Here is a 25,621-nt window from a genome sequence, read left to right as displayed (position 1 = left end):
AGCATGGAGCTCGTGGCTTCTTTTTCCCACTCTACCCCATCGGCTACAAGGGAGCAGGGAGGTCCCCTGGTGAGGGATGTTTCGGCTCATTCCTTACGTTTGTTTTTCTTTGCTTCTTGTGTGCTCAACACACCGGGGCCTCCTGTCTGCATCCCCTGCTGTGAACCTACCCCCATTTACCTTCTGGTGGGCCAGATGCTAAAAACATTGTGATGGGATCCTGGGGATCTATCCCATAGGCAGGACTCTGGGAGGCCAGGATTTATGTCATCTCAAATGCTCCCTAAGGCACGGTACTTTTAAACTCATGGAATCAGGGGATGGTTTGGGATGGAAGAGTTGTTAAAGCTCATCCAGTTCGATGCGCAGGGACACCTTCCACTAGAGCAGGTTGCTCCAAGCCCCTGTGTCCAACCTGGCCTTGAACACTGCCAGGGATGGGGCAGCCACAGCTTCCCTGGGCACCCTGTGCCAGTGTCTCTCCATCCTCATAAATGGATTGGGAAGAGCAGGGATTGGTACCTACAACCCATGTGTCAGTGCTGGCATGCACAGCCCTGCCTGTGTCCAGTGGTGCTGGACCTGAGCTCACTCAGGCCATTGGTGTTATCCACTGGGAAGGAGGAAGGAGGCAGGTGAAGGGATGCCCTTGGGATCTGACCAGGGAGCAACATCAGCTTCTCATTGACTTTGCTTGGTTGCTTTACCAGGAGACAGATTTTAATATGCAACCTCTATTCCCAGTCATTTTAGTTAATGGGCACCTCCCCCTGTACTGTGGGGTATCAGCCCTCCCATTTACATGAGCTGTGCCAGCCTTGGAGCTGGAATTCTTGGCTTGCAGCCCCAAATGGAGCCTGCCATCATGGCTGGAGGGAGACGAAGCTGAGCCCAGAGTGAACTTTGTTGCCCCTGGGCTGGCTCCTGAGTCTCCAGCTCTTGTTTAACTTCTCTGATACTCCTTTAATTCCTCCCTTAAGACCCCCTCTCTACTGAAATGGGAGATGCGGACACCTCTGTCAGGAGGCAGGACTGCCTCTCTGGATTAGCCAATGCTAAAGAACTGTCTCCTTTTCCCTTACGCCTTCTCCTCCCTCCCAAGAGCTAAGGAAAGAGGCCAACAGTGTGAGAAAACCACCCCAAAGCACATGGGCCGTGGATGACATTGAGCGTTGTACCTCACAGCAGAACGGTTGATACAAACAGGAGGCTGGGCTTGCAAGTTAACACCAGGGTTGTCAAAAAGGCTTTTCACCATCTAAGCTCCATGTTCTTCAGGATGGGGCAGAGATCAATCCCTCTCGTGGCTTTATCTCCTTGGGCTGCATATTGTGAGTGGGGAAAGCAGAATCCTGTCCCATGATCCGTTGGAGATGGCTGTGAGTGGGCTTGGGATGGAACATGCTGATCACTGTGAAATCTCAGTCCCCAGCCTCCCTTTCTCCCCCCCCGAAATTCACTGTACATGTTTAAAACCAAAGGGTAACTGTAGCAGTCTGGTTATTTTAGTACATGGCTTCATAAGGCAGAAAAACCGATTGGGTGCAGTGTGGGGGCAGTTGCTGTCAGAATTCATGTGGAATTCTTCACTTGTTTGTGTATAAAAGCTTTAATCTCGGTTAAAGACCCATTTCTTGTAGGAAAGCTCATGTTCTTCCAAAACACCACCAAAAAAAAGGCTCTTTCCCTCTTCCTGCCTTAAACCCACGTTGTCAAATCCTTTTGCTGTAGTGCTGCCGTGGCACAAAGGTGATGCTGCAGCAGCCAAGTGTTGAGGAGTTCCCCACTGCCTTGGGAGGGAGCGTGTCCCGAGTCCTCTGCTGCTGTGGCCGTCGTCAGAGCTCCAGGTACCTGATCAGGGCCGCCAGTACTAGAGAGTGAGTTGTGATGGTGACGGCGTGTGGCACCGGCCTCGTCACAGAGTCCTCCACCATCATGCTTGTCCCTGCAAGAAGGGGAACAGGCAGGGAGTGACTTGTGTTGCACTGAAGCAACCGGATCCCTTGAGGGAAGAGTTGGGAAGGTTGGTAAAATGGTGGTTCTGGAGCTGGGCTTGCTCCTGTTGGGATTGTCCCTGAGGAGCCTCCCAGGAAGGGAGTGGGGTTAAAGCAGGACGACGTTTACTGTCCTGCTGTGCTATGGCCAGGTCATTGCCCATCAAAGAGCAGTTGCAGAATGCCAGGGAAGTGGTCCTGCAGACCGGCACCTTGGTTGCCAGGGGTGTGCAGCACCCTGGGGATGGGTGTTTGTAAGGGGGGGGTGTACTCAGAGGAGTGCCCCTACCACTGTTCCGGAGGATGTGAACCTCCGCTGGGATTCCGTCTCCGCCAGGGCCCGTCACCCGGATCTGGACGAAGGCGTGGGTGAAGTCTTCAGGGACAGGGATGTCGAGCTGGTTCTTGTTGGCCAGGAACAGCGTGGGAGCGGAGTGGGAATCCTGCCTGTAAAGCATCTGTTGGAAAAGGCAAGGCTGAGTTTGTGTGCGCTGTGCTTTCCTTAGGGTCACCTGTAGGAGAAGCCAGCTTCAACCTGCCTGTACCTTGTAGCCCGTAACTGCAGACTCGTCTGCCTTTGCCACCACTGGGTCCCACTTGATGTTGACTGTAGACCCAGAAAAAGTCCAGGAGATGTTCCCAGGTGGCCTCTTTGGTGCTGAGATAGGAAACAAGGATGTTAGGGATTGATGAGGAGGTTGTGCTGGTTACAGCTGCCTCCTGAGGCTTTACAGTGCTCACTGAGGTTGGTTTGAGCCCAGCAGAGGTTACTCTGAGCTCAGATCTCAGAGGCAATGCAAGGCACAGGAGTTCTATGGCCTACTCTAAATGGTGTTAGAGCACCAAGATAAAGCTCCTATGGGTCCGGGGGTCACTGGGGATCCTCTGGGGGAAGCAGCAGCCCCAGGAAGGCCGTGGTCAAAGCAGGGTCACTCACGTGGCTTCGTGGTGGTGACGTTGGTGGAGGGGCTGGGGGGGCCGGTGCCAGCCCGGTTGTACGCTCTGACAGACACGTGGTACTTGGTGTTGGGGTGCAGGCCTGTTACATGAGCTGATGTGACCAGCCCCGCCGTCCTCACCCTGTCAGCTGCCTCCTCTTTGTCACCATCCTTCCAGTACCGGATCTGAGCAGAAAAGGGAAGGATCGGTTTAGTCAGGGTAGAAGCACCTGCAGATACCAGACCTGGTCCATCCGTGGAATCATGGAATGGTTTGGGTTGGAAGGGACCTTAAAGCTCCTCCAGCTCCAACCCCTGCCATGGGCAGGGACCCCTTCCGCTGGAGCAGCTTGCTCCAAGCCCCTGTGTCCAACCTGGCCTTGAGCACTGCCAGGGATGGGGCAGCCACAGCTTCCCTGGGCACCCTGTGCCAGTGCCTCTCCATCCTCATCCCCAGCCGGTGCTGGAGACTCTGGTGTTTTTACATTTTGCTTAGGATGTGCCTGGGAGTAAGCTGACAGCCTTCAGGAGCGGGGCAGCCACACTGGCCCCATTAGAACTTGTGCTGTCCATTACTTATCCCCCGTCCTTGGAAGCAAAATGCCATCTCGCTGAGCCTGGGGGATGTTCTCTGCTGGGCTTTCCAGGCTGTTTCAGTGTCTCTCATTCACATGCCAGCTCGTACCTCATAGCCCAGGAGCACGCCGGTCATGTCTCCCTGCTCAATGGGCTCCCAGGATACATCCATTTCTGAGGACAGAACAGCCTTGGCTATAACTCTGAATGGAGCCACTTTTGGTTCTGAAAAAAGATAACACAAGGGAAGAAAATCCTTTCCCTATCTCCAGGCAGCACAATGGCAGTACTGAAACCAAGGGCTCTCCCCGTTACCGTGCAGGCAGACAGCTGGTGTTATGTGCACGGAGTAAAGCAAGAGGAAGGGATTTAGGGACTTAATAGGACAAGCAGGGCCACAGATGTGTGCTGTGAGGATGTGTCTGCTCTAGGGCTCCGGGTTATAGGGAAACATCTCCCTGTGTATTTGACGTAGGTCAGTGTTACAGTGGAACTTCTGCCCGCTGCTCTGAGTTAAGGAAACCTCTCCTGCTGCTGAGCTCCCTGAGAGACCCAGCTCTGCCTGGAGCTGCTTGAGGACACGTTGGTTGGTTCATGGTGCATTGAGAGCCTCTGCAGCCCCTCTTTACCCTCTTTACCTTCCTCTGCCGAGTACACGATGGCGGTGAGGCTCTCCGGTCCCTCTCCCTTCCTGTTGTACGCCTTGATCTTCACTTCGAAGGGGGTGTAGGGGCCGATGCTCTCGTTGCGGTACACGTAGTGCAGCGACTCGGCGTGCGGCACCCTGGCTGTCAGCCACCCCTCCGTGCCCTTCTTGCGGAAGGACAGGAGGTAGCCAAAGCCGTCCCCGTTCTGGTAGTCCCGCAGCGTCGGCTGGGAGGGAATGGGAAGAGAGAGGAGCCTTGGTCTGTGCGCGTTGGAGTCAGCGCAGCGTCCGGCTCGCAGGCACCGTCACAGCACCGGCTGCTCGGAGGGCACGGCGCCTGCTCCTCCCCGTGGCCCTCTCCCAGCCTGCCCTTACCGTCCAGTTGATGATCAGCTCGTTGGGGGCCCCTCCGCCTCCGCTCAGCCCAGATGGTGCCACAGTTGGTGCTGTCAGGTCCCCAAACAAAAGCAGACAGCACAGGTGGGGTTAAGGCAAGGGCAGTGATGGAGATGAGCACAGACACTGCACAGGCTGGGGGTAAGCCAGGCCTGGAGAGCTCCTCTCAAAGTGCTGGGCTGGGTTTCCAGCCCTGAGTATGTCACATATTATAGTCCAGAGTCTGCCTAGTGCCTGATGAGCTTAATTGGAGGCAGCACATCTCGGAGGAGACAAGAATCAAGCTCAAAAGCAGGGATAGGGAGGGGAGCTTTAACAAAGGATTTAATATGCATTTGGTATGTTAAGAGCAGTTCTCTTGCTGTTCTTACATCCCTTCTGCTTGCCCGTGCAAGCAGCAGAAGATAGAATGAACATTCACAGCCATTTGCTGGGAAGTTCACCTTGTCTTTGCAGAGCTGTGCTCTGTGATCTGCTGGAGCTCTTCCTAAGCGTTAGTGCCCAGAAGGTACAGGATTTGGGGCTAGGATTAATAATGGTTTAATATCTTGTATCTTGTGCTGGTGAAGTGAGCTGCCAGCTCTAGTACTGCTCTGTCTTTGACATGTAAATGGGCAAAGAGGCATAAATGTGATGGCATCACCTCCAGGAGCACTCAAGGAGATGACTGGTTATTTGTGACCAGGGCATGCTGCAAGCCAGCCTTCCCCCTCCAGCACCCAGGTACCTTGGATTCCCCTTTCCACCTCTGAGCACCTCTGCACATACCTGCTTCTTTGGTACGGATTTTGCTGGAGGGTAAACTTGGCTCCCCAACTCCAAGGATGTTACTTGCTAAGACCCGGAACTCATAATCCATCCAAGGAATGAGGTTCACCACTTGGGCTGTCTCAGCGTTGCCTTCAATATTTACAGGATCTATATAATCCAATAACATGAGAGGGGGACAAATAGAGCATAGGAGCACAGAGCAAGAGCTGGGCACCCAGCTGGTGCCCACCACACGGGCCATGCCACCACCACTGCCCTCAGGACACTTACTGGTGCGCATTTGCTTCCAGTTGCTGGAGAGGAGGGTCCGTGCCTCCACGATGTACCTGGCAATGGGGCTGTGGTTGTCAAAGCCCCTGCTCCAGCTCAGCTGGACCGTGCTGTCACTGATGTCTCTCACCACCACCCCCCCAGGGGGGCCTGGAGGTCCTGGGGAGATGGGGGACACAGACACGTTACTGAGCTGGGAGATCTGGAGGCTCATTGCTCTTCATGTTGGGCCCGTCCTATATCAGGCCTTTCTTTTCTGGAAGCCTCCAAGTCTGGCCTCCAGAAAAGCTCATAAGCCGCTCGCATCCAGCTCAAATGTTAGATGCCCATGGTACGGGGTTGGAACTGGATGATCTTAAGGTCCTTGCCAAGCCAAATCATTCTGTGATTCTATGGTGCGCTGGTCTCGTGGGAAGAGAAGCTGATCCCTTGCAAGGACCATGCTGTTACTTCAGGCTTGTGAGGAGCAGGGGACTTTACAACAGAGAGGTTACCTCTGACAGTCAGCGTGGCTGACTCCGAAGCACTGTCCACCACGGTCTGGGCTGTACACGTGTACCGCCCCGAGTGCTTCAGCTGCGTGTTGAAGATGCTGAGGTCTCCAATAGCTTCCTTCTGCATGGGGAAAAGACAGTGGGGAGAGCACTTGAACATGCACGATCATAGCCGGCATTCAACAAGGTATTGTCTTTGTGTAGCAAGGTTTTGGTAGTGAAGGGGCTACAGAGGTAGTCCTAGAGTTTGTGAAGCCCATGGATTATCACGTTGGAGACATCGCCTGTCGGTGGAGATGTTCAAGGCCAGGCTGGATGTGCTTCTGAACAACCTGGATGAGCCATTCCTGTCCCCTTGTGCCACTGGTGGGGAGGAGGTGGAGAATTCAGGGGTGAAGTTGAGCCAGGGGTGAAGGGAGAGGTGAGGGGAAGGTGTTTTGGGTTTTATCTCTCGCTGTTCTGCTCCGATTTGGTTGGTAGCGACTCAGTTTCCCCAAGCTGAGTCTGCTTTGGCCGTGATGGTACCTGGTGAGTGATCCCTCCCTGCCCTCACCTTGATGCATGAGCTTTCTATTCTGTTCTCCCTGCCCTGCTTGCCCTTTCTACTCACCACGCTGGCCCGGCGGTAGTGCCCCTCTGACTTGTCAAAGTCAATGGGGAAATCATCAAGTGACCAGGTGAAGGTCAGGTCCATAGTCGGATCATGAGATGCGTGGCACTGCAGAGTGAGGTTTTCACCTACATTGATGTCAGCACTAGATGGTGCCAATGTGATTTTGGTGGCATCTGCAGGGAAAGAGCAGGGAGGGCTGTTAGCTCCACACATCCATGTACCAGCTCTACACGACTGCTGCTGAGCATCCAGACCAGCTAACGCTTTGCAGCTTGTCATCCCTCTCTGCTGGCTGGGGTTTTACAGGAGGAGGGTGGTTAGAAAATGGAAATGCTTTTCCCAAGGGCTGGTTTTTGGTAGGGGTGATTTGGGGGGGTCAGGCAGGAGGATTGCTCCTCCACAGGCTGAAATGTCGTTGGTTCCCTGAGTACTGCATTGATTCTGGGGAGTACAGGGAAAATCATGGCACTCTTAGACATCTCTTGTTCAACTGACTCCAAGTCAAGGCAAACATCTCTACCTCGGACGGAGAGGATCCCAGTACTGTTGGCTTTGCCCATGAAATTCTCAGCAAAGCAGGTGTACTTCCCCTCATCGGATTTGCTGATGTTCTGGAGGATCAAGGTGCCGTCTGTGGTAATAGTCACCCTGGAAGGGAAGAAGAACCACACAAGAGGAAGGTTACAGTGGCTGTTCACTCTGTGCATCTGACAGTTTCCAACACCTGCTGATTTGAGAGGAACTGGTGATAAGGCTCAAAATACTCGTTCTCTAAAGAAGCTATAGATGTAGCAGCACGCTTTGGTCATCAAGTCCAGGCTTCTGGCAAGAAAAACCCATTTTAGCTATGGTTTCTAGGTAGAGGCTGACCCAGTGCTGCTACCTGCTGCTGTTGACCAGAAGTTCAGTCCCTTTGGTCCAGAGAATGGTGGCTTTAGGTGCTGCTCTTGGTTGGCAGGGGATGATGACCTTCCCGCTTCGGGCTGCAGGGATCAGTCGCTTCACTGGGTTTAGTCTAAAATCTGGTGCTAAGGCTACAGGGGGGAAAAAGAGGATTGAGGCATGGTTAGAAAACACTGCAGTGGGAGCATTTAAGTGCCAGGTAAGTAGGCATCCGTTTGTTGTTAGGTGGTTTGGTAACAGAAGCATGGCAGTATCTGGTGAGCGAGATGAAGGAGGGATTCCTCGGCTGCCAGCTGGTTTCTAACCAGAAGGGCAGATGTTATGTGTTGTAATAGCAATGGGGTATGACCCTAACAAGTGCAAGGTCTTTGAGAGACACAAGAACAGCTGCTTTTGAAAATGTAGAGGATATTCTCTTCAGTTCCCTGACCAAGCTCACCAATGGAGGCATCCAGCTTGCCCACAACTCCTCCTGGAACTGCAGAGACAGAACTGGATTTTATCTGTTGCAGTGTGTTAATGTTGGGCAATTGAGGCCTAGGGCCTTTAATTTCTCCCTGGCATCTACTGACCACGAGGAGATAAGCTTTTAGACTGATAAGGACCAAGGCTGGCATCAGCCCAGTTCCAGTCTCAGCACCCATCAAAGGCAGAATGGGTACCGAGCTCTTTGGCCTCTTTCCTCTCCAAAAGGGGAGGTTGTGTGGTAGGTTAGAGCTTGTGCTGCTGCTCTCTGTCCTGTACACTTTCTGTAGCTAAACAGATGTCCTTGTTCTCTTTCAGCATTACTGAATTTACACAAGATTTCAATTTTAAAGGGTTGTAAAGGGTCTTGTTGAACCAGCAACGACATTCCAATGGTGAGTGAAGCCAGTTTTGTCTGCTCTTATCACTCTGACATCGCAAGCGCAGGTTGTTAGGAAAAGATCTAAAATGCTTCAGTGTCCCATTGAAACCCAGAGCACTGGGAAGTGAGGAATTACCTTGCACTGTTAATTCAGCACTTGCATATACTGTGCCATGCTTGTTCTCAGCCACACACTGATACATGCCAGAGTCCTCCAGGACTAGCTTGGAAAATCTCAGCTCTCCACCGCTCACTTCAATGCGGTTCTGTGCAAACAAGAGGATGAACCCATTAGATGAGAAAAACACAAATGGAACTCAAGCCTTGTGTGCTCAGGATTGAGTTTCATTACAGACTCTGATGCCAGGTTGGAGCCAGCCTGGTTTTCCATAGGAGGAAACGCAGGACGTGTTCATGTCTGTCCAGTCACTACCCCACATCACTGTGCTCTGCTGAGACTTCGGAGTGCCTATGCAGCAATGTGCAGGTCATACAAAGACAGGTCCAAGGTGCTATTTATCCACCCTGGGAACTGGCTGTGAGTCCCTGTAGTTGCATGAAGCAATGGCTGGGATGGTAATGCCGGGAGAGGGGACTTGCCGTGGGTAAGGACTGTGGCATTGCTTTGCAGCCTCATGGGGGCACATGGGATGCAGGATGACAGAACGGGGTTGAGATGCGCTTGCAGCGAGGCAGGGGAGCAGCAGGTCCAGCACTGCGGGTTGTGGCTGAGCTGCCCTCGCTGGGTGCTGGTACCTGGGAAGTCAGGAGCTGCCCGTCCCGCAGCCACCGCACCGCGGGCCTGGGTTTGCCAGCGGCCACGCAGCTCCAGCGCAGGTCGGAGCCGATGTCAGCCTCCGTGTCCGTGATCACCTCCAGCCACTCCGGCTGAGCTGCAGAGAGAGGCGCAGAGCGCAGGAGGTCAGGTGGGAGCCGCGGCGCCAGGCGGCAGCGGGATGCTCCTTGTGCCACCTCTGCTGGCACGTGCTCAGCACAGCCTGTGTCAGCACCGTAATTGGGCAGCGATGTGATGCAGGGCTGCGGCCTCGCTGGCTCTGGCTGCAGCCGTGCGTGTGGGCTGCACAAAACTGAGGCAGAATCCAGATCTGAGGAAGAGTTTTAGGGGTTCCCTTCTATCTGCAGTTGTCCCTGAACTTCAGGAAAGCCTTGATTCAGACTAAGATAACCAGGTTAAGTTCTTGGCTAGATCTGATTAACAGCTCCAAGCATTAGCTCTTGTGGAAGCAGCCTGGGCTTGGAGAAGATCTTGGTTGAGAGCCAAGATTGATTATAACCACTATTCTCCCTTCCCTTGTTACCTCATTGTTGCTAGAATGATTTTAGAGCAAGTTCGCTCTCTCTACTTGCTGTAGTAGAGATCTCTACAGGTCTTTGTTAGGGCTTTGCAAAATCAGGGCTGGTGAAGGCAGGATGAGAGCTGGTGCTTTCACTCCCAAAGGCTCAGTCCGTTGCCTGGGGCATGTTGTTTTGCTCTGGAAAAGCATGTGCTTAAATGTGTTACCTTGAATGATGATGCGGCCCTGGTAGGTGTCTCTCCCTTTGATGTTTTCAGCCTCACACTCGTAAGTGCCTTCATCCTCGAAGCCAACATCCTGGATCTGCAGGAGGGGCTCGCTGCCGATCCACTTGGAGGACTGGGAGCCATCCAACTTCCTCCACTTGATCCGAGGAACAGGGCTATGGGAGAGTAAACCCGGTGATGGGCAGCTGCAGTGCAGCACACTCCATCCCCACGTAGCCACCCAGCTCCCATCCCTGCTGGGCCTTGGCCAGCAGGACAGATGGCTTTAGCCAGCTCCTCCTCCTGCTCCCCCTCCATCTCTGGTCTCCAGCAGACCCACTGAGGAGAGGGGTTGTTGAAGTTGCAGGTTTTGCCATGCCCCCCCCTTCCTGGGCAATAGACGCGGCACTCACTTTCCAAAGGCAAAACACTCCAGCGTCACCATCTGCCCAGCCAGAGCGTAGGTGTCTGCAGGAAACCTGGCCTTGATACTGGGAGCATGCTGCCTGGCATCTGTGAAAGGAGAGCACCGATGAGTTCAGGATGAGTGTAAAACAGCACAAGTGAGGTCTGAAAGGGCAGAGGTACTTGGAAGTTCTGCTTTCCTAAACCCTTGTGTTTGGAGAAGGCAACAGAGGCCGAGCTCAGTTTTCTTTTCAAACCAGCTCTTACTAAAGACTCAGAATCTCTTTACATCTCATGGAACCATGGAATGGTTTGGGTTGGAAGGGACCTTAAAGCTCTTCCAGCTCCAGCCCCTGCCATAGGCAGGGACTCCTTCCACTGGAGCAGCTTGCTCCAAGCCCCTGTGTCCAGTCTGGCCTCAGGGCTATTCTCCTTCATTTCCTACCTGTTTACTCCCTTTGCCCTGCCCAAGAAGTCTCCTTACCTTCTCCTCTGCAAGGTCACCAAAGGCAGAGGAGTTTGAGGGCTGTGAGCCTTGTGCCCTGCCTCTTTTACAGGCACAAACCCCTCTGATGGGGTTTGTAGGCACACGAACAGTGAAGCCTGGAGAGAGGGCTGCTTCCTCCAGGCCCCAGGCAGGTAACACCTCTGTAAGCTCCTCAGCTGCCCTGCGAGGCTGCTGTTGCCCTGTGGAGCATTTTCCCATTCCCTGTAGGATAATCCGGGAGCACCGACCCTCTGCGGCGAGGCTGAGGCGGGAGAACTTGCTGAACACACTCTTGGTGATGAAGTCGATGTGGCTGGTGGCAAAGCAGGAGTAGTTGCCCAGGTCAGAAGCCTCTGTCTTGGCGATGTAAAGGTTTCCCGTGGTCTGAGAGACGAAGCGCCTCCCGTCGGCTGGGATGAAGTTGGGAAACTCGTTCAGGAGCCATCGATAGGATAAGCCTGTGGGGAAAGGGAGCAGCGTGCACGAGTGGCTGTGTCCTCTCAGGTGCGACTAAACCCGCTTGCTGTCTTCTAGGCCAGGGTGGTCCTTGGATGGTGCTTGTTTTCCCCATGTGAGAAGCCCTGCCTCTGTCTTGTTGCTGAATGAAATCCAAATCCACTTCCCTGGCATTCCCAAGGCAAAGCACGGCGTGCTTCACGTGGCTGGGAATCCCTTTATCTGCTGTCCCTCTCCACCAGCAGTGCTGCCAGCCCCTGCTAGGGTGATGCTTACCTGGGTAGTGGGGAGGAGGGCTGCAGGCGAACATCACTCCCCATCCCTCAGTGATCTTCACGGGGTCACGCTCCTCTGCAGAGAATTCCTGCAAAACTAAACGTGGAAAATCAAACCTGTCCATGGGTGAAGGGAGCAGCCAGAGCAGTGGCTGTGTTTGACCCCCCGTCCACAGGCTGCTCTGTGCAGCGGTTGTACAGAGGGAGATCCAAAACTATTACTGGCTTTCTGCCGCACTCCCATGGTAATGGGAAGTGCCCAGGGATGATGTTGGCTTTCATGCATGGAAAAGCTTCTTTCCAGCCCCTGTTAATGTGAGCACGGGGCTCAGTTTACCCCAGCCCATGTGGCCACACTTCATTTACCTGGTGGAGACAAACTTACAGCCAAAGCGGAGGGAGGCTTCCCTGCTCACCACCGTGCCCCTGGAATTAGATGCCACGCACTGGTAGGAGCCAGCATCCTTGGCTTTCACTGGGTTGCTTATCACGAGATCACCTGCAACCAGCTGGTAGCGGGAATCTGGCTCCATCTTTATCTCTGTGCCATTCATCTTCCACCTGCCAAGAGGGGTGTAAAGAGTGAGCGCAGTATAAACCATGGAATCATGGAATGGTTTGGGTTGGGATCCCCTCTGGCAGGTTAAAGCCATTCCCCTTGGCCTGTCCCTACAGGCCCTTGTCCAAAATCCTCATTGCACCTCTTGTGGTGCCTGGTGCAGGCTGTTCTTTGCTGGGATCTGGGTCAGATTGAGCCTGTGTCCTAGGAGGGATGGCACATCCCATGTGGATGGGGAGGCGGGCTCCCGTGGTGGTGGTTTTTCCATGATGGTTGTGCCCCACATCTCACCTGTAGGTCGCAGGGGGGCTGGCTCTGGCTCGGCAGGCCAGGGTGACTTTCTCTTCTGCTGAGCCTTCGGGGAAGAGGGTATGGGCTGGCTGCTCTTCAAACACGGGCCCATAGTTCCTTGTGCTGCTCTGTGCCTGGCACCACACTGCAAGGAGGGAAGAAAAGCTCAGCTCCATTTAGCTGTTTCTAAACTTGCCATTTTCAGTTCCGTAGGGTGTCCCTGCCAGCGCCAGAACCAAGGAAGAGCAACATGAAACTCACACCCCATATGTGAGCCCAGCCCCAGCCGGGGCTCTGGGCAGATAACGTGCATTTCCCACTGAGCATCTCACACCATCTCTGCTGTGACAGAGGGACCAGATGGGCCTGAAGAGCTGCAGATGAAGGAGATCTGACGTGTGCCTCCTGCAAACCTGTGCGCAGAGACTGGAGCTGGGAGCCCCTGGATGCCCTCCGTGTCCCTGCAGTGAGGACCTGCTGGTTCCCCTCTGTCTGGTTGGTTCCTGTGAAATCCTCTCCAGGACCCTGCCTCCCTGCAGATCCCCTCCATCCCTGGGTCTGCAGCATTATCAGCTCTCAATGACTCAAACCTGCTGCTTGCTGGGGTGCAAACTGGTGCTGCTGGTAGCAGTTCTGTTCAACTAATGGGATGAGCTTGAGGCTTCCTTTGTAGTGTTCAGAACACTTTGTAGTGTTCAGGGTTTGGTCCTGGATATGGCTCAGGCATAGGCACAGGAGGAACATAAGAACCTGCCTTCTCCTGCACTGCGTCACCTTTGGCGTGGTGACGGTGTTTCACTGGAACCAGCTATCCACAGCATCTCAGTGCGTCTCAGATGTGGGACAAGTGCTGGCAGACCCCCTTCCACACAGGCTGTATGGAAATGGGTGTGCAGATAAGGAAGAACAAAGCCTGGAAATCCCTCACTGCGGGAGCAGCTGTTGGGATAACGATCACCAGGAAGCCTGCTCCCTCCCTGCACCCTGTCCCTTAACAGGGATGTGGCCACCTCAAAGCAGAGCTTCCAGCTCGGTGCCCCTCTGCCTCTGGAGTGAGAGGCTTAACAAGCTCCAGGATGCTTCCATGCTTTGTATGTGAATGAATAACTGTCTTCAAACTGCCATGCCAGCCAGCAGTCTGCTTCCTTCCCCACAGCACTCAGCATGCTCACCAGTTAAATTAAGTGGCTCCAGCCAGTGTGATGTTTTATGCAAGAGCAGCTTCCAGCAGGGAACAGCCAGCTCAGCACTGCTGGGCTCGGGGGAAGCAGCCCTTTACCTGTAGCTCCCGGGGTTCAGCTCATGTTCCGGCTGCTCTTGCATGTGGAGATGAGGGTGGGATGGGAGATAATTGGCTCCGTGGGCTTGGAGCAGCTGCTCCCTGTGTCCGAGCATCAGGCAATTACCAGGCCCTCGGTGCTGGCAGCAGGGATGTGCTGCTGCTGCAAGGGAACCCAATGGTGCCACTGTCACACAGGGGACAGCGGCTGGAGCCTGTGTCTGATGCTCTGGGAGAAGGGAAAAGCAGCGTCTTCAGTGTCTCATTCCCTCCCCATCAGTGTGGGTGCCACTTCCCTTCTAGACCAGTTCTGTTCACAAAGGAGAAGCGTGTGTAAGCATTGCTCTCAGCAATGGCTGTACTGAGCGGGTCTGAAGGAAGTAACTGCAGACCAGCCAGTGAAGTAATAATGAGTTAACAGAGAATTAGTAAGAAAGGAGGGTGTTGTGTTCTTATGGGTGGTAGTGAATGGATTAAGGTTTAAACCCCTTTAATTTTGAGATTCATAATGTATGGGAAATAGTTTCTATGTCTTTACAATTAAAATATCTATTATTAACACTCACATGCTGCTTCTAATGGGATGCTCTTTCCACATCAAGCCTCTGATTCCACCCAGAGTCTGCACCCCCTTGTTACCTGCTGCTGTCCCCTTCTCTCTGCCAAGGTTATGGACTACAACTGTCAGGCATTGATTTTCTCTAATGTAATCGATGCCAGGAGTTTGGGTGAGGTTTTAGCTGCAGTTCCAAGGTGTCTGCTTGATGGCGAGGGTGAAGTGCCTGGATTTCAGTCATTAAGCAGAGCACCAGTTAAAGTCATCACTCAACAGTTACAAGGTGAGGATATGGCTGGAACCAGGAGCTGAGAGCAAAGCAGAGGGGTGAATCTCAGTTCCTCTGAGGTGAACACTGTCATTCTTGATGTTACCAAAACCTTGGGCTCTATCATTTGGGTAGTGGGGAGAAGACAAACACAAACTAAAGGTCTTTAAACCTGCAAGCCAGATCTGCAGGAAGCAGTGACCTTGCCTTATGCAGCCCTACTTTGTGTGTTAAAATCCAGCGAGGAGAGCGGGAAGGATGGTAAATACACTGCTGCACCTCTCTGGACCAACCCTGGTTACTGGGGAAGGTAAATGTTAACAACTAAATAAATAGGAATAGGTGAAAGTGGGAATTGAAAGTGGGAAAACCAGGTTGGAGACTGCACGTAGCACAGGGAGTGACTTGTGCTGCTGGCTGGGAGAGGAAAGTCCTGGATGCTGACGGGACAGCGCAGTGTCTGGGTGGTTGAGCGTTACTCCGAGGATGGGGAGTGTGCCGGCAGCCAGACCTGGAAAGCCCGGGTGTCCAGGAAGCTGCTTTCCCTCTGTGCTGAGCTCTGCTGGCGCGCAGGGAGCTCCGGACCCCCGCAGCCTGGAGCTGGGCAGTTGCTGCTGCTGTCGGGCAGCCGGACGCAGACGCCTGTGCCCCAAAGCAGAGCTGGTCTGTGCGGCTCCCGGAGGAGCCCGGGGTTGTTTTTAAGGAGAAGCTTTCTGAGGAGCAAAGGGAACGCCTGTGCCTGGCCTTGGACTTCGGGGTTTCCAGGGCTCTTACTGGAGCGGGAGGCTTCAGCCGTCCCCGACGGCCTCGTTCTGTGGAGCCTCATCCCTGGGCACCTCAGGAGCTGTAAACCTTTCCATGCTGCTGGAAGTCACCCCAGGCAGGGGCCCTGAGGCCAGCCCCGCTTCCCAGGCGGCAGCTGACAGCCCGGACCTGGGGCGTTTGGGTCTCCGTCCACGCTGCAGTGGTTCCTCGAGCCTTATCTATAGCTGGTCCCTCGCTCCTGTTCCCAGGGAGCATTTCTCTGTGTCCCAGCTGGCTCCTGAGATCCAGCCCATCATCAGCCAAAGGTCGAGAGGAAACGGCCCTCACGGGCTTTACACTGAGTCATTTTCTGTGGGCTCAGCTTGGATGAGGAGCAAGTTGCACGAACTCAGCTGGTTAATGGGAGAACCAGACTCCATCCTCCTGCCTCCACCAGATTTGGGTCACACCAATTGCCAAACAGGCTAATTGCATCCCAATGTAGGGCAGCCACCCCTCCCTCTGCCTCCTCAGGGACCCAGAGAACATTAAAAGGTAATTAGATATTTATAAGGACAGGCGAGCAGTCTCTGCCCAGGATGATGAATTACCTTGAAGGCATTATCTCGGTCTCAGTGGTCTGAAATGAAACATCTCCCTGCTGAAAAGGGACCTTTTGGGTGCAGCCTGAGACTCCCCAGGATGCAGAAATGGTCCCTGAGGAATGGGGGAATCTTTGCAGTCGGGGAATGGCCAAAAAGGGATCCCTAAGAGTGCATCCTGCTGGCAGGAGGATGTTCCTCCTTGCTCCAAGGCGAGCACAGCCTGGCTGTGAGGGACACTGCTCCTGCCAAGGCATTGCCGGAGGTTCTGCATCTCTTGCACTTCACCTGAACTTGAATTGAGAAAGGGGGAGGCTTGTGTCTCAATCCCTGTCCTTTTCCTTGGGTGGAACAAAGGGAAGTTGGGCAAAGCTGCATAAACCACCGGAGAATTGGGCTTGAGCATCACAAAGCACAGAGAGGCGCGTCCCGGATGAGCAAGGACCACTGCATGCCCTGGGTGGCTCCTGCTCAGCATCTCCAGCAGCCCCTCTGGCTTCTCCCATGGAAACCTCGGGATGGGACAGGGATGTGGGGGCTGCACTTACCCAGGAGGGTGATGGCAGCGAGGGATGTGCGGACAAATCCAGCGGCGCTTCCCATCCCGTGCCTCCGGGCGGGTTAGGGCTGAGCCTCAGTGCGTGCGTGGGGACGGCGGCCCTGGGTGAGACACGGACACAGGAGTTAGAATGAGGGAATGGTTTGTGCTGAAGGGACCTCAAAGCTCCTCCAGCTCCAACCCCTGCCACGGGCAGGGACCCCTTCCACTGGAGCAGCTTGCTCCAAGCCCTGTGTCCAACCTGGCCTTGAGCACTGCCAGGGATGGGGCAGCCTCCTTTACCTGCTGCTCACTCTGCTTGTGCTGCAGCCCAGCACACGGGGGGTTCTGGGCTCAAGCTCACGCTGAACCCATCTCAGGTTCAGTTTCTCATCGACCAACACCCCAAGTCCTCTTCAGGCTGCTCTGAGTCTCCTCTCCCCCAGCCTGTGCCTGGGATTGCCCCGACCCAGCAGTTACGTGCAGCGTTCCGGTGGCTCGGCTCCAGGCTCCAGCATCCAGCTGCTCATCCCCGTTGGCCACAGGCCCGGGGTGGGAGTCACACGGGGGCAAACATCCAGAGCAACACACAGGGGCTGAAGGAGCTCTTTTGCTTTGTGACAGATCTGCCTGGGAATTGTTCCTCCTCCTCCCTCCTATCCCGTATCCTTCCCAGCTCCACAGCAGTGCCTCCTTCCCAGCAGGTCTCAGTAAAAGCAGAGCCGGAAGCACACAGAAATCGTTCGTTCCTGTTATTTGGGGGAAGAGGCATCTTTAATCCCAGCCCTTCAGGCAGGGACTGACCATTCCTGTGCCGCATCCCCGATGTGGAGGGGTTTTGGGGGCCCAGCTCAGCACCGTGCTCCGCACCCAGTGAAGCGGCTGCGCAGCGCTGGGTTATTTCCTGCTTCCCCTCTAGGCTTAATGCCTGTGGATTGTTAATAAAGGGAGCGCCGAGCACCTCCTGATGCCCTGGGCACGGTCGGTGGAGCAGGGATTCCCAACGGAGAGAGCCCAAACAAGACCCACGGAGCTGGTCCCTGCGCTGTCCTGGCTGAGCTCCCCCCGGGGCCGCATCCCGCACACACCGCTCTCCCCTCGGACCCAGCGGGGTGTCGGGGCCGGGTGTTCCCCCCTCGCTTTGTCTTTGCTCTGGAGATGAAGCGCGGAGGCAGAGCCCCACGTTCCCAGCACACAGCCCCCGGCTGCCAAGAGCCGGGCTGCGGGCGCAGCTTCTCCCTCCGCTCCAGCTGGTGCCGCTTCCACTCCTCTCCCTGCCCATCTGCCCCCCGAGCAGGGATTAACTCCTTACCCTGGAGGATGCAGCCCCCTGCACACGGCTGCTTAACCCCCCCCCCCCCAGTGTCCTGCTCATTAAAGGCAGCCCTGGAAATGCACCTGAGCAAACAGCGATAGCCCCGTGTTTGCTTCACACCCTGCTGCCGGGCAGCCCCGGATGGGTGAAGGAGCCCACAGCCAAAAGGAAGATGTTCAGAGGATCCCAGCCTGCTTTGGGATGCACGGACCTTAAAGCTTCCTGCCTGCCCTCAGCTGCTCCTTCCCTGCTTAAACCCGTACCTGACAGCCCCCTAAATGGGGCTGGTGCTTCACGGCGCTGCGTGGCCGGGAAGGAGGGACCCTGCCACGAAGGGGGCTGAGTGGAGGTCCCGCAGGGACAGCGGGGGAGAGATGCGCTGATACGGACGCGGCTCCATCAGCTTGCTCCAGCAGCCCTGAAGTGACTCAGTCACATGAAATCGCTTGGATCATGCCCCAAATGGTGTCCTGAACCCACGGCCGTGCAGCAAACACTGCCTCATTGTTCCCCCTCTGCCTGCTCCTCTCTCGTGTGTCTTGTGCTCCCCTCGTAAGCACTTCGGGACAAGGACCAGCCTTTAGCCCTGTGTTTTGCAGGCAGCGCTGGGCTGTGGGCTCGCTCCTCCAGGTCCCCGCAGTTTGGTTTCTTCACCCAGTGCCCAGTGCTGGGAAGGGCAGAGAGCACCGGAGCTGTTCCTGCACCCGGTGGCAGCTCAAAGCCTTGCTCCATCATTGCCAGCCCCTTCTCTGAGGCTGAGTCCTCACCCTGTGCCTGTGAAGGCACTGCCCGGCTGCAGCTTTGCTGCTTCTGCCCTTTGTTCTCTCTGGGCAGCCTCAGCCCAGCTTGAACTCCTCTAGAAAAGCTTTGGGAATGTGATAGCCAGGGAGAGCTCCAGGTCCAGTGAACACAGGGGAGAACAGTGATTCCCACAAGTGCTGACACTGCGTTAGTTTGCAATTGGAGAGCGGATGAACTAATCCTCTGGGATCCTGTTTGGTGTGCTCCTGATTGCCTTGCACCTAAGTGCCGCCATCAAATTGTGCTCCGGGCCCTGACACTGGGAGGTGACACCTGGGATGTGCTGGGACCCCCGGGGCACCTTAAAGCCATGACCCTGAGCCCTGGATCCTGCACCCAACCCTTGGCTTCTCCATAGAGTGGTGTGCTTTGTAGCTCATATTTAGACCCACTCTCCCCCCTAATTAGAATAGGGCCCATGGGAACTTGTTCTTTCCCCTCTTCATGGGCTATTTTGACAGTCACTCAGGAGCCTTCTGTTGTACTGAAAGGGGATCTGTCATCCCTGCTAATGGATGCTGTCATTAATACTTCCAGTAGCAAGGGAGGCCATGGGCATGCTGCATTAGCCCTGTCCTCTGGAGCCCCTGGACCTGGGAGGGATCCATTATCATGGAAGCAGAGTTAAAGAGTGGCAGAGAGGTTGTGAGCCTCTGGGAGAGGGGACGCTGCCTGGTCCAGAGCCCGCAGCGCCGGGTATGGGTGTGGAGCAGCATCCTTCGGAGGAGGTGACTCCAGCAGGACCCTGCGCAGGCAGGGGCCAGAAATGGCTTTTGGTAGGAGATGGGCTTTTACCAAGAGGTGACATGGCCAGAAGGGGCCAGATGTCCCCAGGACAAATGAGTGTAACCCCATCTGCTGTGGCTCGGTGATGAGTGCTCATGTAACCTGCAGCATTCCTCAGGGAAGGATGCTGAGGGTGGGGGGTGCAGGAGTGCCCTGAGTGTCTCTTAAGGAGCATTGCTGAGGCTGGAAAGGATGCGCTTTTGGTGGCTGCTGCGTTTTGCCTTGCGAACCCTTTCAAGCTGAGGTACATTTTGTCCTGCTCCAGAGCAGTCTCAGTGCCTGGCACATGGTTCTATTGTATCTGTCCTCCTGTAAAGCTGCCTGTGCTCGGGGGAGGCTAATTTAGACACGAGCTCTGCATTGAGCCCTTTCTGAGCTTTTGGGGGTTCAGGAGTGTTGATGGCTCCAGGACCTAAGGTAGAGGAGTGCTGTGGGCTCTGCTTGCTGGCTCTGGTCCCTGTCCCAGCTGCAGCAGGGCTGTGTCCCATAGGACACACAAAATCAATGGCTTTAAACTGAAAGAACAGAGATTGAGATGGGATCTTAGGGAGGTCCCTTCCAGCCCAAACCATTCCATGGTTCCATGACAGAGGGGAGAGGAGCAGAGCTGTGCCCTGGTGCGCTGGGGGATGCTGGAGCAGGATGCTCAGGGCAGATGGTGCTCACAGCCGGGGCTGGAGCTGGATCTGTCCAGATCCATTTGTTCCTGCCCGATGGACTGAGGCATCCCTGCAGGGACGCACTGTGCACCCACAGCACCCACAGCACCGCAAGTGCTGCCTGCGGGAGGGCACGGGGGCACCTCTAGCCCTGGCGGGGAGGGTTAAAGCAGTTCCAGTCTCTGTCCTCACTGCTGCTTCTGCACCTGGGCCACGCGGGCAGCGGGCAGGGGAGCAGCGGTGCCAGGGTTGTGCTGTTCAACACCCGGCTTAGGGGCAGGGGCAGAGGGTCTGAGCCCTGGCACGGGAGCAAAGCCACCAAAGAGGAACAAGAAGCTTCCCCAGGCCCCATCAGTGCTAGTGCCTCTGCCCCGGCCCCTGCCCCAGCTGTGGGCAATGACAATCAGCCCTCGTTAGTATAACTGCGGGCAGGCGTGGGCTCTCCCTTCCCAGCCCAGTGGAGAGCCCGGAGCTTGTGCTGCAGAGAGGTAAAGGAGGGTTCATGTTTGATTTGGGGGTGTTTGAGCATGCAGAGGAGGAGGGTGGGAGCCGTGGTGCGGCAGGACCCTGCGCGGAGGTGATGGGAGCAGGGGTTTTGTTGGGACGGCTGGGAAGGGTGCTCTGAGCCCCTTTGGGACTCCTGTCCCTGTGTGATCTGCTGCAAGCTCGGTGGGTGCTGGAGGCCTCTGTGTCCCCGCATCCTGCCTGCCTCTGGGAGCCGCTGCCTGGGGTGCGTTGTGCTGAGAGAGGAAGGCAGCAGGATGCCAGTGTGGGGGCAGCGCGCTGTGAAGCTGCTCCGCTTGCTCCCGCAGAGGTGAGCTGCGGTCGCTGGGGCTGAGGCTGGTCCTGGTGCTTCTGTTGAGTGCGTTTGGTGCCGCAGCCCTGCTTGTGAGCCCGGGGATGCTGCGGGGTTGCAGTGAGTGCAAACCGGGTAGTACCCGGAGCAGGTCCGAGTCCCCACACTCGTGTGCCAGGGCACGGGGAGCGCACTTGATGTCCCCAACCCCTGGTGTGCTGCGGGCTGGGGCAGGAGAGGCTTTGGGCATCCCTTGCTGCTGCTCTGAGCCCAGCCCCGTGGCTGCCCTGCTGTGTCTTATCAGGCATGGATTGACTCAGCTGTGAGGGAACTGGCTTCATGAGGATCCATATTTGAACTTCTGCCTAAGAGCTCGTCTCCATCCCCCCTCGGGCAGGTTCAAGCCATTCCCCTTGGCCTGTCCCTACATCCCTTGTCCCAAGCCCCTCTCCAGGTTTCCTGCAGCCCCTTCAGGCACTGGAGCTGCTCTCAGGTCTCCCCTTCAGGAGCCTTCTCTTCTCCAGGCTGCCCCAGCCCAGCTCTCTCAGCCTGGCTCCAGCCCTCTGGAACCCCACAGGGACCAGCACAGGATATTGGAGATCAAAGGAGACCAACAGAAACAGCCGGGAGAGCTCCCAGAGGGCTCTGGCCCCGGGGCAGAGGGGATGGAGGAAGCTTTGCTCTCTGAGCTGCCTGGCTGTTGGGCACACACACGGGGCTGGACCGGGGCCGCCAGCCCGCAGCTCCTAACCTCTCCCTGAAGACTTGTTCAGTGCCTGAGTCGATAGCAGCTGGAAGGATGCTTAAAGCCTTTGAAAACAAGGCCACAAGCGGCTCCAGTTCAGCGCTGGGGTGTTTGAGGTGATGGGTGATTGATGGGTGATATGATTCTGTGTGTGTGCCTGGAATCCGTGTTAAGGGCTGGTTAGGGATGCTACAGTTCCAAACGTTGGGCCCTTCTTACAGGCACTCCTGTGAGGCTCTCTCCATCCTGCCTGGGAATGTGGGTTATTGCCCTGGAGCTGCAGGGGAGGGGATGCTGGGATGGGAAGTGAGTCAGGGCCTGGCTGTACTCGCTGCTATTGTTGTCCCCAGAATAAAGCTCCCAACTCAAGCTTCCCATTGCAGGTTTTCCTTTCCTCCTGCAGCACAGCTCCATGCGCTGAACATGCACTGAACCCCGGGACATCCTCAGCACTGCAGCCTCCCAAACCCACCCACCTTGTGCTATTAGTGCTGCCGTGGTGTCAGCAGCAGAACCTCTTTGATGTGGCACTGGTATAAATAGCTCCCTACCTGCGATGGAGCCGGGCTCCATCCACTCCCCTGGTGCCTCCCTTGGCAGAGCCAGGCCTGGGAAGAGGCTGTAGTGAGGGAAACCAAGTGCAGAGCTTGGGGAATGTGTTCTATGGGGAAGCCCTAACGTCTCCCTGCCCATCTCCCCAGTCCCACAGCTCCTCAGCTCTTGCCTTGGCCCCACTGCACCTCTGGGTGTGAGATGCTGGGGAGGATGCAGTATCCCCATGCAGAAGGGGGATGCTCTTCCCTCTAGGAGCAGGGTAGGGTATCCCCTGCAATCATGGTGTATTTATTGTGCTGCTTGGAAGGCTGTGTCCAACCTGCTCTCCTGTCTTGGTTAAGGTGGGGTCAGTATTTAGTCTCTAGAGAGTGCCAGGCAGCAACCAGTGCAAACCAGATCCTCCCATTGTGGGCTCCCTGCTTTATGGCTCCCTGGTGCAGGACTGATAGCTCTGCGTGCTGGACAATAAATAATACATGGACTCAAGCAGGACGGGGCTGGGCTCAGTGCTCCCCAACTGGCTGTGGGTGGGAATACCTCGTGTGCTCCCTCGGGACATCTCCCGTGTTGCCAGGTTGCACATCCCTCCGCTAAGGGCCTGGATGCTGCGACTGCCCTGGGGCAATGGGACCAAGGGCGAGTGTTGTAGCAAAGAAAACATTTTGGGCTCGAGGGAAGAGCGTTTGTGTAATTTGAGCATTTGATTTCCTTGCCTTGATTTCCCTCTCGACAGCTCCACAAGCACCCAGAGACGTGTAGTGTGAGGAGCAGACAGAAAGTATCTAGGAAGAGCCTGATGCATCCTTATCACAGCGGGTTTCAATGTTTCTTCCCTTCCCTCTCTGTGGTTTTGACTCTTAAACCACTCTAAGGCACCTCTCTGGCTTCTTTCTGCATCTCTGAAAGCCCCTGGTCGATGCTGGGGTTTCCTGTGTGGCAGATTCATGTGGCCACACTGCAAACTGCCCTGGTGTGAGGGGATGTGTGCAGCCATGTGGTCCTGTTACTGCAGAGCCCTGGGCTTACAGGGTTGCCATCAGCCCATCCCCAAACCTTCCTGGGCATCTTTGGTTCCTCATCCCTGGAAAGCAGGGCTCATGGTGCACGAGATTGATTCAGGAAGGAGGGAGATGTGCCTCTGGCTGTAGGATAACCACAGGCAGTGCTGTGTTAAGCCAGCCCCTTGTGAGGTAGAGTTAAACCTCTTCTGAGCAGAAGGGCAGTGCTTTGGGAAGCTGAGCCTGGGGCTTGCTGGCTCCTGAGCTGCTTGGGGAGCTGTTGGGATGCTCCACTGGGATGTGATGCTTTCCAGGTCACTGTGTGGGATCCCTTCATGCCCAGCACCTTCCAGGGAAGTCATCTCAAAAGATGAGTGGTCATTGCACACACAGAGTGCTGCAGGAGTCCTTTGGGGGTGCTGAAGGCACTGAGGAACCTGGGAGGGTCCATGGCTTTCTGTGGATTACTTGGGCTTTGGGCACACACAAAGCATGCAGGTGGCCGAGCATCCAGGCTGGGCTTTAATGCATGTGAGCTCTGGGTCTGCGTGTGTGGGGAAACCCCTCCCTAATGGCACCGTGGGGTTTCTGCCTTTTAGGCTCCAGTGATGGTAAATGCAGAGCAAATGACACAGGCCATTAAATTCCTTGCCGAGGGTTTGAGTGACAGGAGTCGTGGTTGCTCAGGTTGAGAGTAACCGAGTAGGTGATGGAGAGGAGCGTGAGCATCCCTTTGTCTCGCAGCGCTCCAGGGAGCGGCTGGGCATGGTGGGACCCTCTTGCTATCTGCTCTCTTTAGTCTCAAATAGTTCTGATCTCCCTATGGGAAGTGCAGTTGTCTCTAGGAAGTTCGGGACCTGCTGCTTGCCCAGCGCAGGGGACTCTTGGGGTTGGTGCTGCCAAGCTGGGGTTGTGCTCGGGACCGAACAGCCTGGAGGGGTTCTGTGGATGCAAACCTGCTCCTAAGTCTTGTGCAAGAGCCTGTGCCTCGGTTTTGTACCCCTGGAGATGGCCTGGGAGGAGCAGGAGCTGTTCTTGGGGTGAGGCGGAAGCCTTGGGCTGGGGTTGCGCCCAGCTCTGGGATCTGAGGCTGCTGCTTCCCACCCTCAAAGCAACCGGTGTCTCCTCAGAGCACCAATCCCGTACGAGTGCTCCCCGCTCCAGCCAGGAGAATCCCGCTGAGCTCCTGGGGGCCCCGGCTCGGTGTGGGTGAGCTGCAGGGGGACGAGGGATCCCGGGAAGTTTCGGGATGTGCGAATGCACCAATCCCGGGAAGAGCGGAGCCCCGGCCTCCCGCTGCCGCCTACCCCAGAGCTGAGGCCTGGGGGGGCCGAGTGCTTGTCTGTGGCTTTGCACTGAGCGCCAGAGCCTCCCTGCAAACCCCAACCAGCCTCAGGCACAGAAACACCCCCGGTGAGCCCGGAGCAGCCCCATCTCCCACCCCTCACCCGGGGTGCGTAAGGAGGGGACTCGGGATACCACAGTCCTCCTCCCGCAGAGGAAGATCTGGGGCTGCTCTGGGCTCTGCCCCCCGCCCCGATGCTGGAGATGCCGAAGTAGTTTTGTGCATTAAAAGCTCTATGAGCCCCCCACGAGGCGCCACGTTCGAGATGCCCAACACCCCCCGAAGCAGGCTCTCCAAGTGCTTCCAGCCAGAAAGCGCCAGGAAAAGCCTGGCAGCGATAAATAACGGGGATATTCCAGACTTATTCCGTAAGAGACGTTTCTGCTGCCACAAGTGACACAGCGCGGCCCCCCCTTCCTCCCATCCCCGCCCCAGCGCAGGCAGAGCCTGCATCGCGAAGCCATCGCCGCGGCAGAAGCCCAGAGCCCCCCCCTGCTCCCGGCTCCCCAGCGCTGCCGGGGCCGGGCGAGGCGGCTCCGGTGGATGGGGAGCGGTGCCTGCAGCCCGGAGCCTCTGCGGGCGGAGGGAGAGCGGCGCTTACCTTGCGCGGGGCGGTGCGGGCGGCGGGGCCGGCGGCCGCGCTCGGAGGCAGTGCTCGGCTGGTGCTGGCCGAGCGGGGCTGTGTGCGCCCGGAGCCACTGCAGCATCTCTGCATTAGGATGTGCTCCTCCCTCTCCTCCCTCCTTGCGTGCGCGCTCCCTCGCTCGCTGCCAACCTCCGCGCCGGTCCCTGGAGAGGGGGGCTCGTTCTCCTCTGCCGTTACCTCACTTGCCACAGGCCAGGGACCCGTCGCAGGCAGCATCGTGCGTAATTGATGCTGCTCCTCAGCCCCCTGCCTGCTGCTCCCCAGCAGCAGCCCCTTGTCCGTGCCCATCGCTGCCGGCTCCCCCCCCGTCCCTGGGGCTGGAGCAGGTGAAGCCCTGGGGGAGTCCGAGCCTGTGTCAGTGGGGGGCAAGCAGGAAAGGGATTAGCCCCAGATGGGGGTATCGCGGCAGGGGCAGCCCCCCGTGCAGCGTGTGTCTGTGTTGCTTTATGTGTGCACCCCTGTGCCTAAATACATCCGTGTCTGTGCCCCACGTAACCCGTGCTGGCAGAGCTCTGCAAACAGTCACAGCGGCCCCTGCGAGGCTG

The 25,621-nt window shown here is 56.3% G+C and overlaps 1 protein-coding gene across 1 annotated transcript; it reads right to left on the bottom strand.

Annotated features, from left to right (window-relative positions):
* Nucleotides 1–1,759: 1,759 nt before the first annotated feature.
* On the bottom strand, nucleotides 1,760–25,200 carry CNTN2 (contactin 2). The gene is made up of 23 exons (XM_057400650.1): nucleotides 25,032–25,200; nucleotides 16,441–16,552; nucleotides 12,444–12,588; nucleotides 11,979–12,154; nucleotides 11,595–11,690; nucleotides 11,111–11,320; nucleotides 10,384–10,483; nucleotides 9,971–10,146; nucleotides 9,205–9,341; nucleotides 8,585–8,714; nucleotides 7,582–7,732; nucleotides 7,219–7,346; nucleotides 6,696–6,871; nucleotides 6,086–6,206; nucleotides 5,592–5,750; nucleotides 5,319–5,468; nucleotides 4,530–4,600; nucleotides 4,147–4,381; nucleotides 3,618–3,733; nucleotides 2,932–3,118; nucleotides 2,540–2,652; nucleotides 2,284–2,452; nucleotides 1,760–1,945 (listed from the first exon to the last, which is right to left on the bottom strand). Exons 2-23 carry the CDS (start codon nucleotides 16,493–16,495, stop codon nucleotides 1,836–1,838), a joined length of 3,111 nt encoding a protein of 1,036 aa, XP_057256633.1. The 5' UTR covers nucleotides 16,496–16,552; nucleotides 25,032–25,200; the 3' UTR covers nucleotides 1,760–1,835.
* Nucleotides 25,201–25,621: the final 421 nt, after the last annotated feature.

The sequence above is a fragment of the Pezoporus wallicus genome, unplaced genomic scaffold (genome assembly GCF_028554395.1).
Source record: "Pezoporus wallicus isolate ANWC-B61680 ecotype Strahan unplaced genomic scaffold, APGP_CSIRO_Pwel_v1 scaffold_7736, whole genome shotgun sequence".
Taxonomy (NCBI): domain Eukaryota; kingdom Metazoa; phylum Chordata; class Aves; order Psittaciformes; family Psittacidae; genus Pezoporus; species Pezoporus wallicus.
Note: the sequence above shows the minus strand (reverse complement) of the source record. Positions and strands in the feature narration are given on the sequence as shown.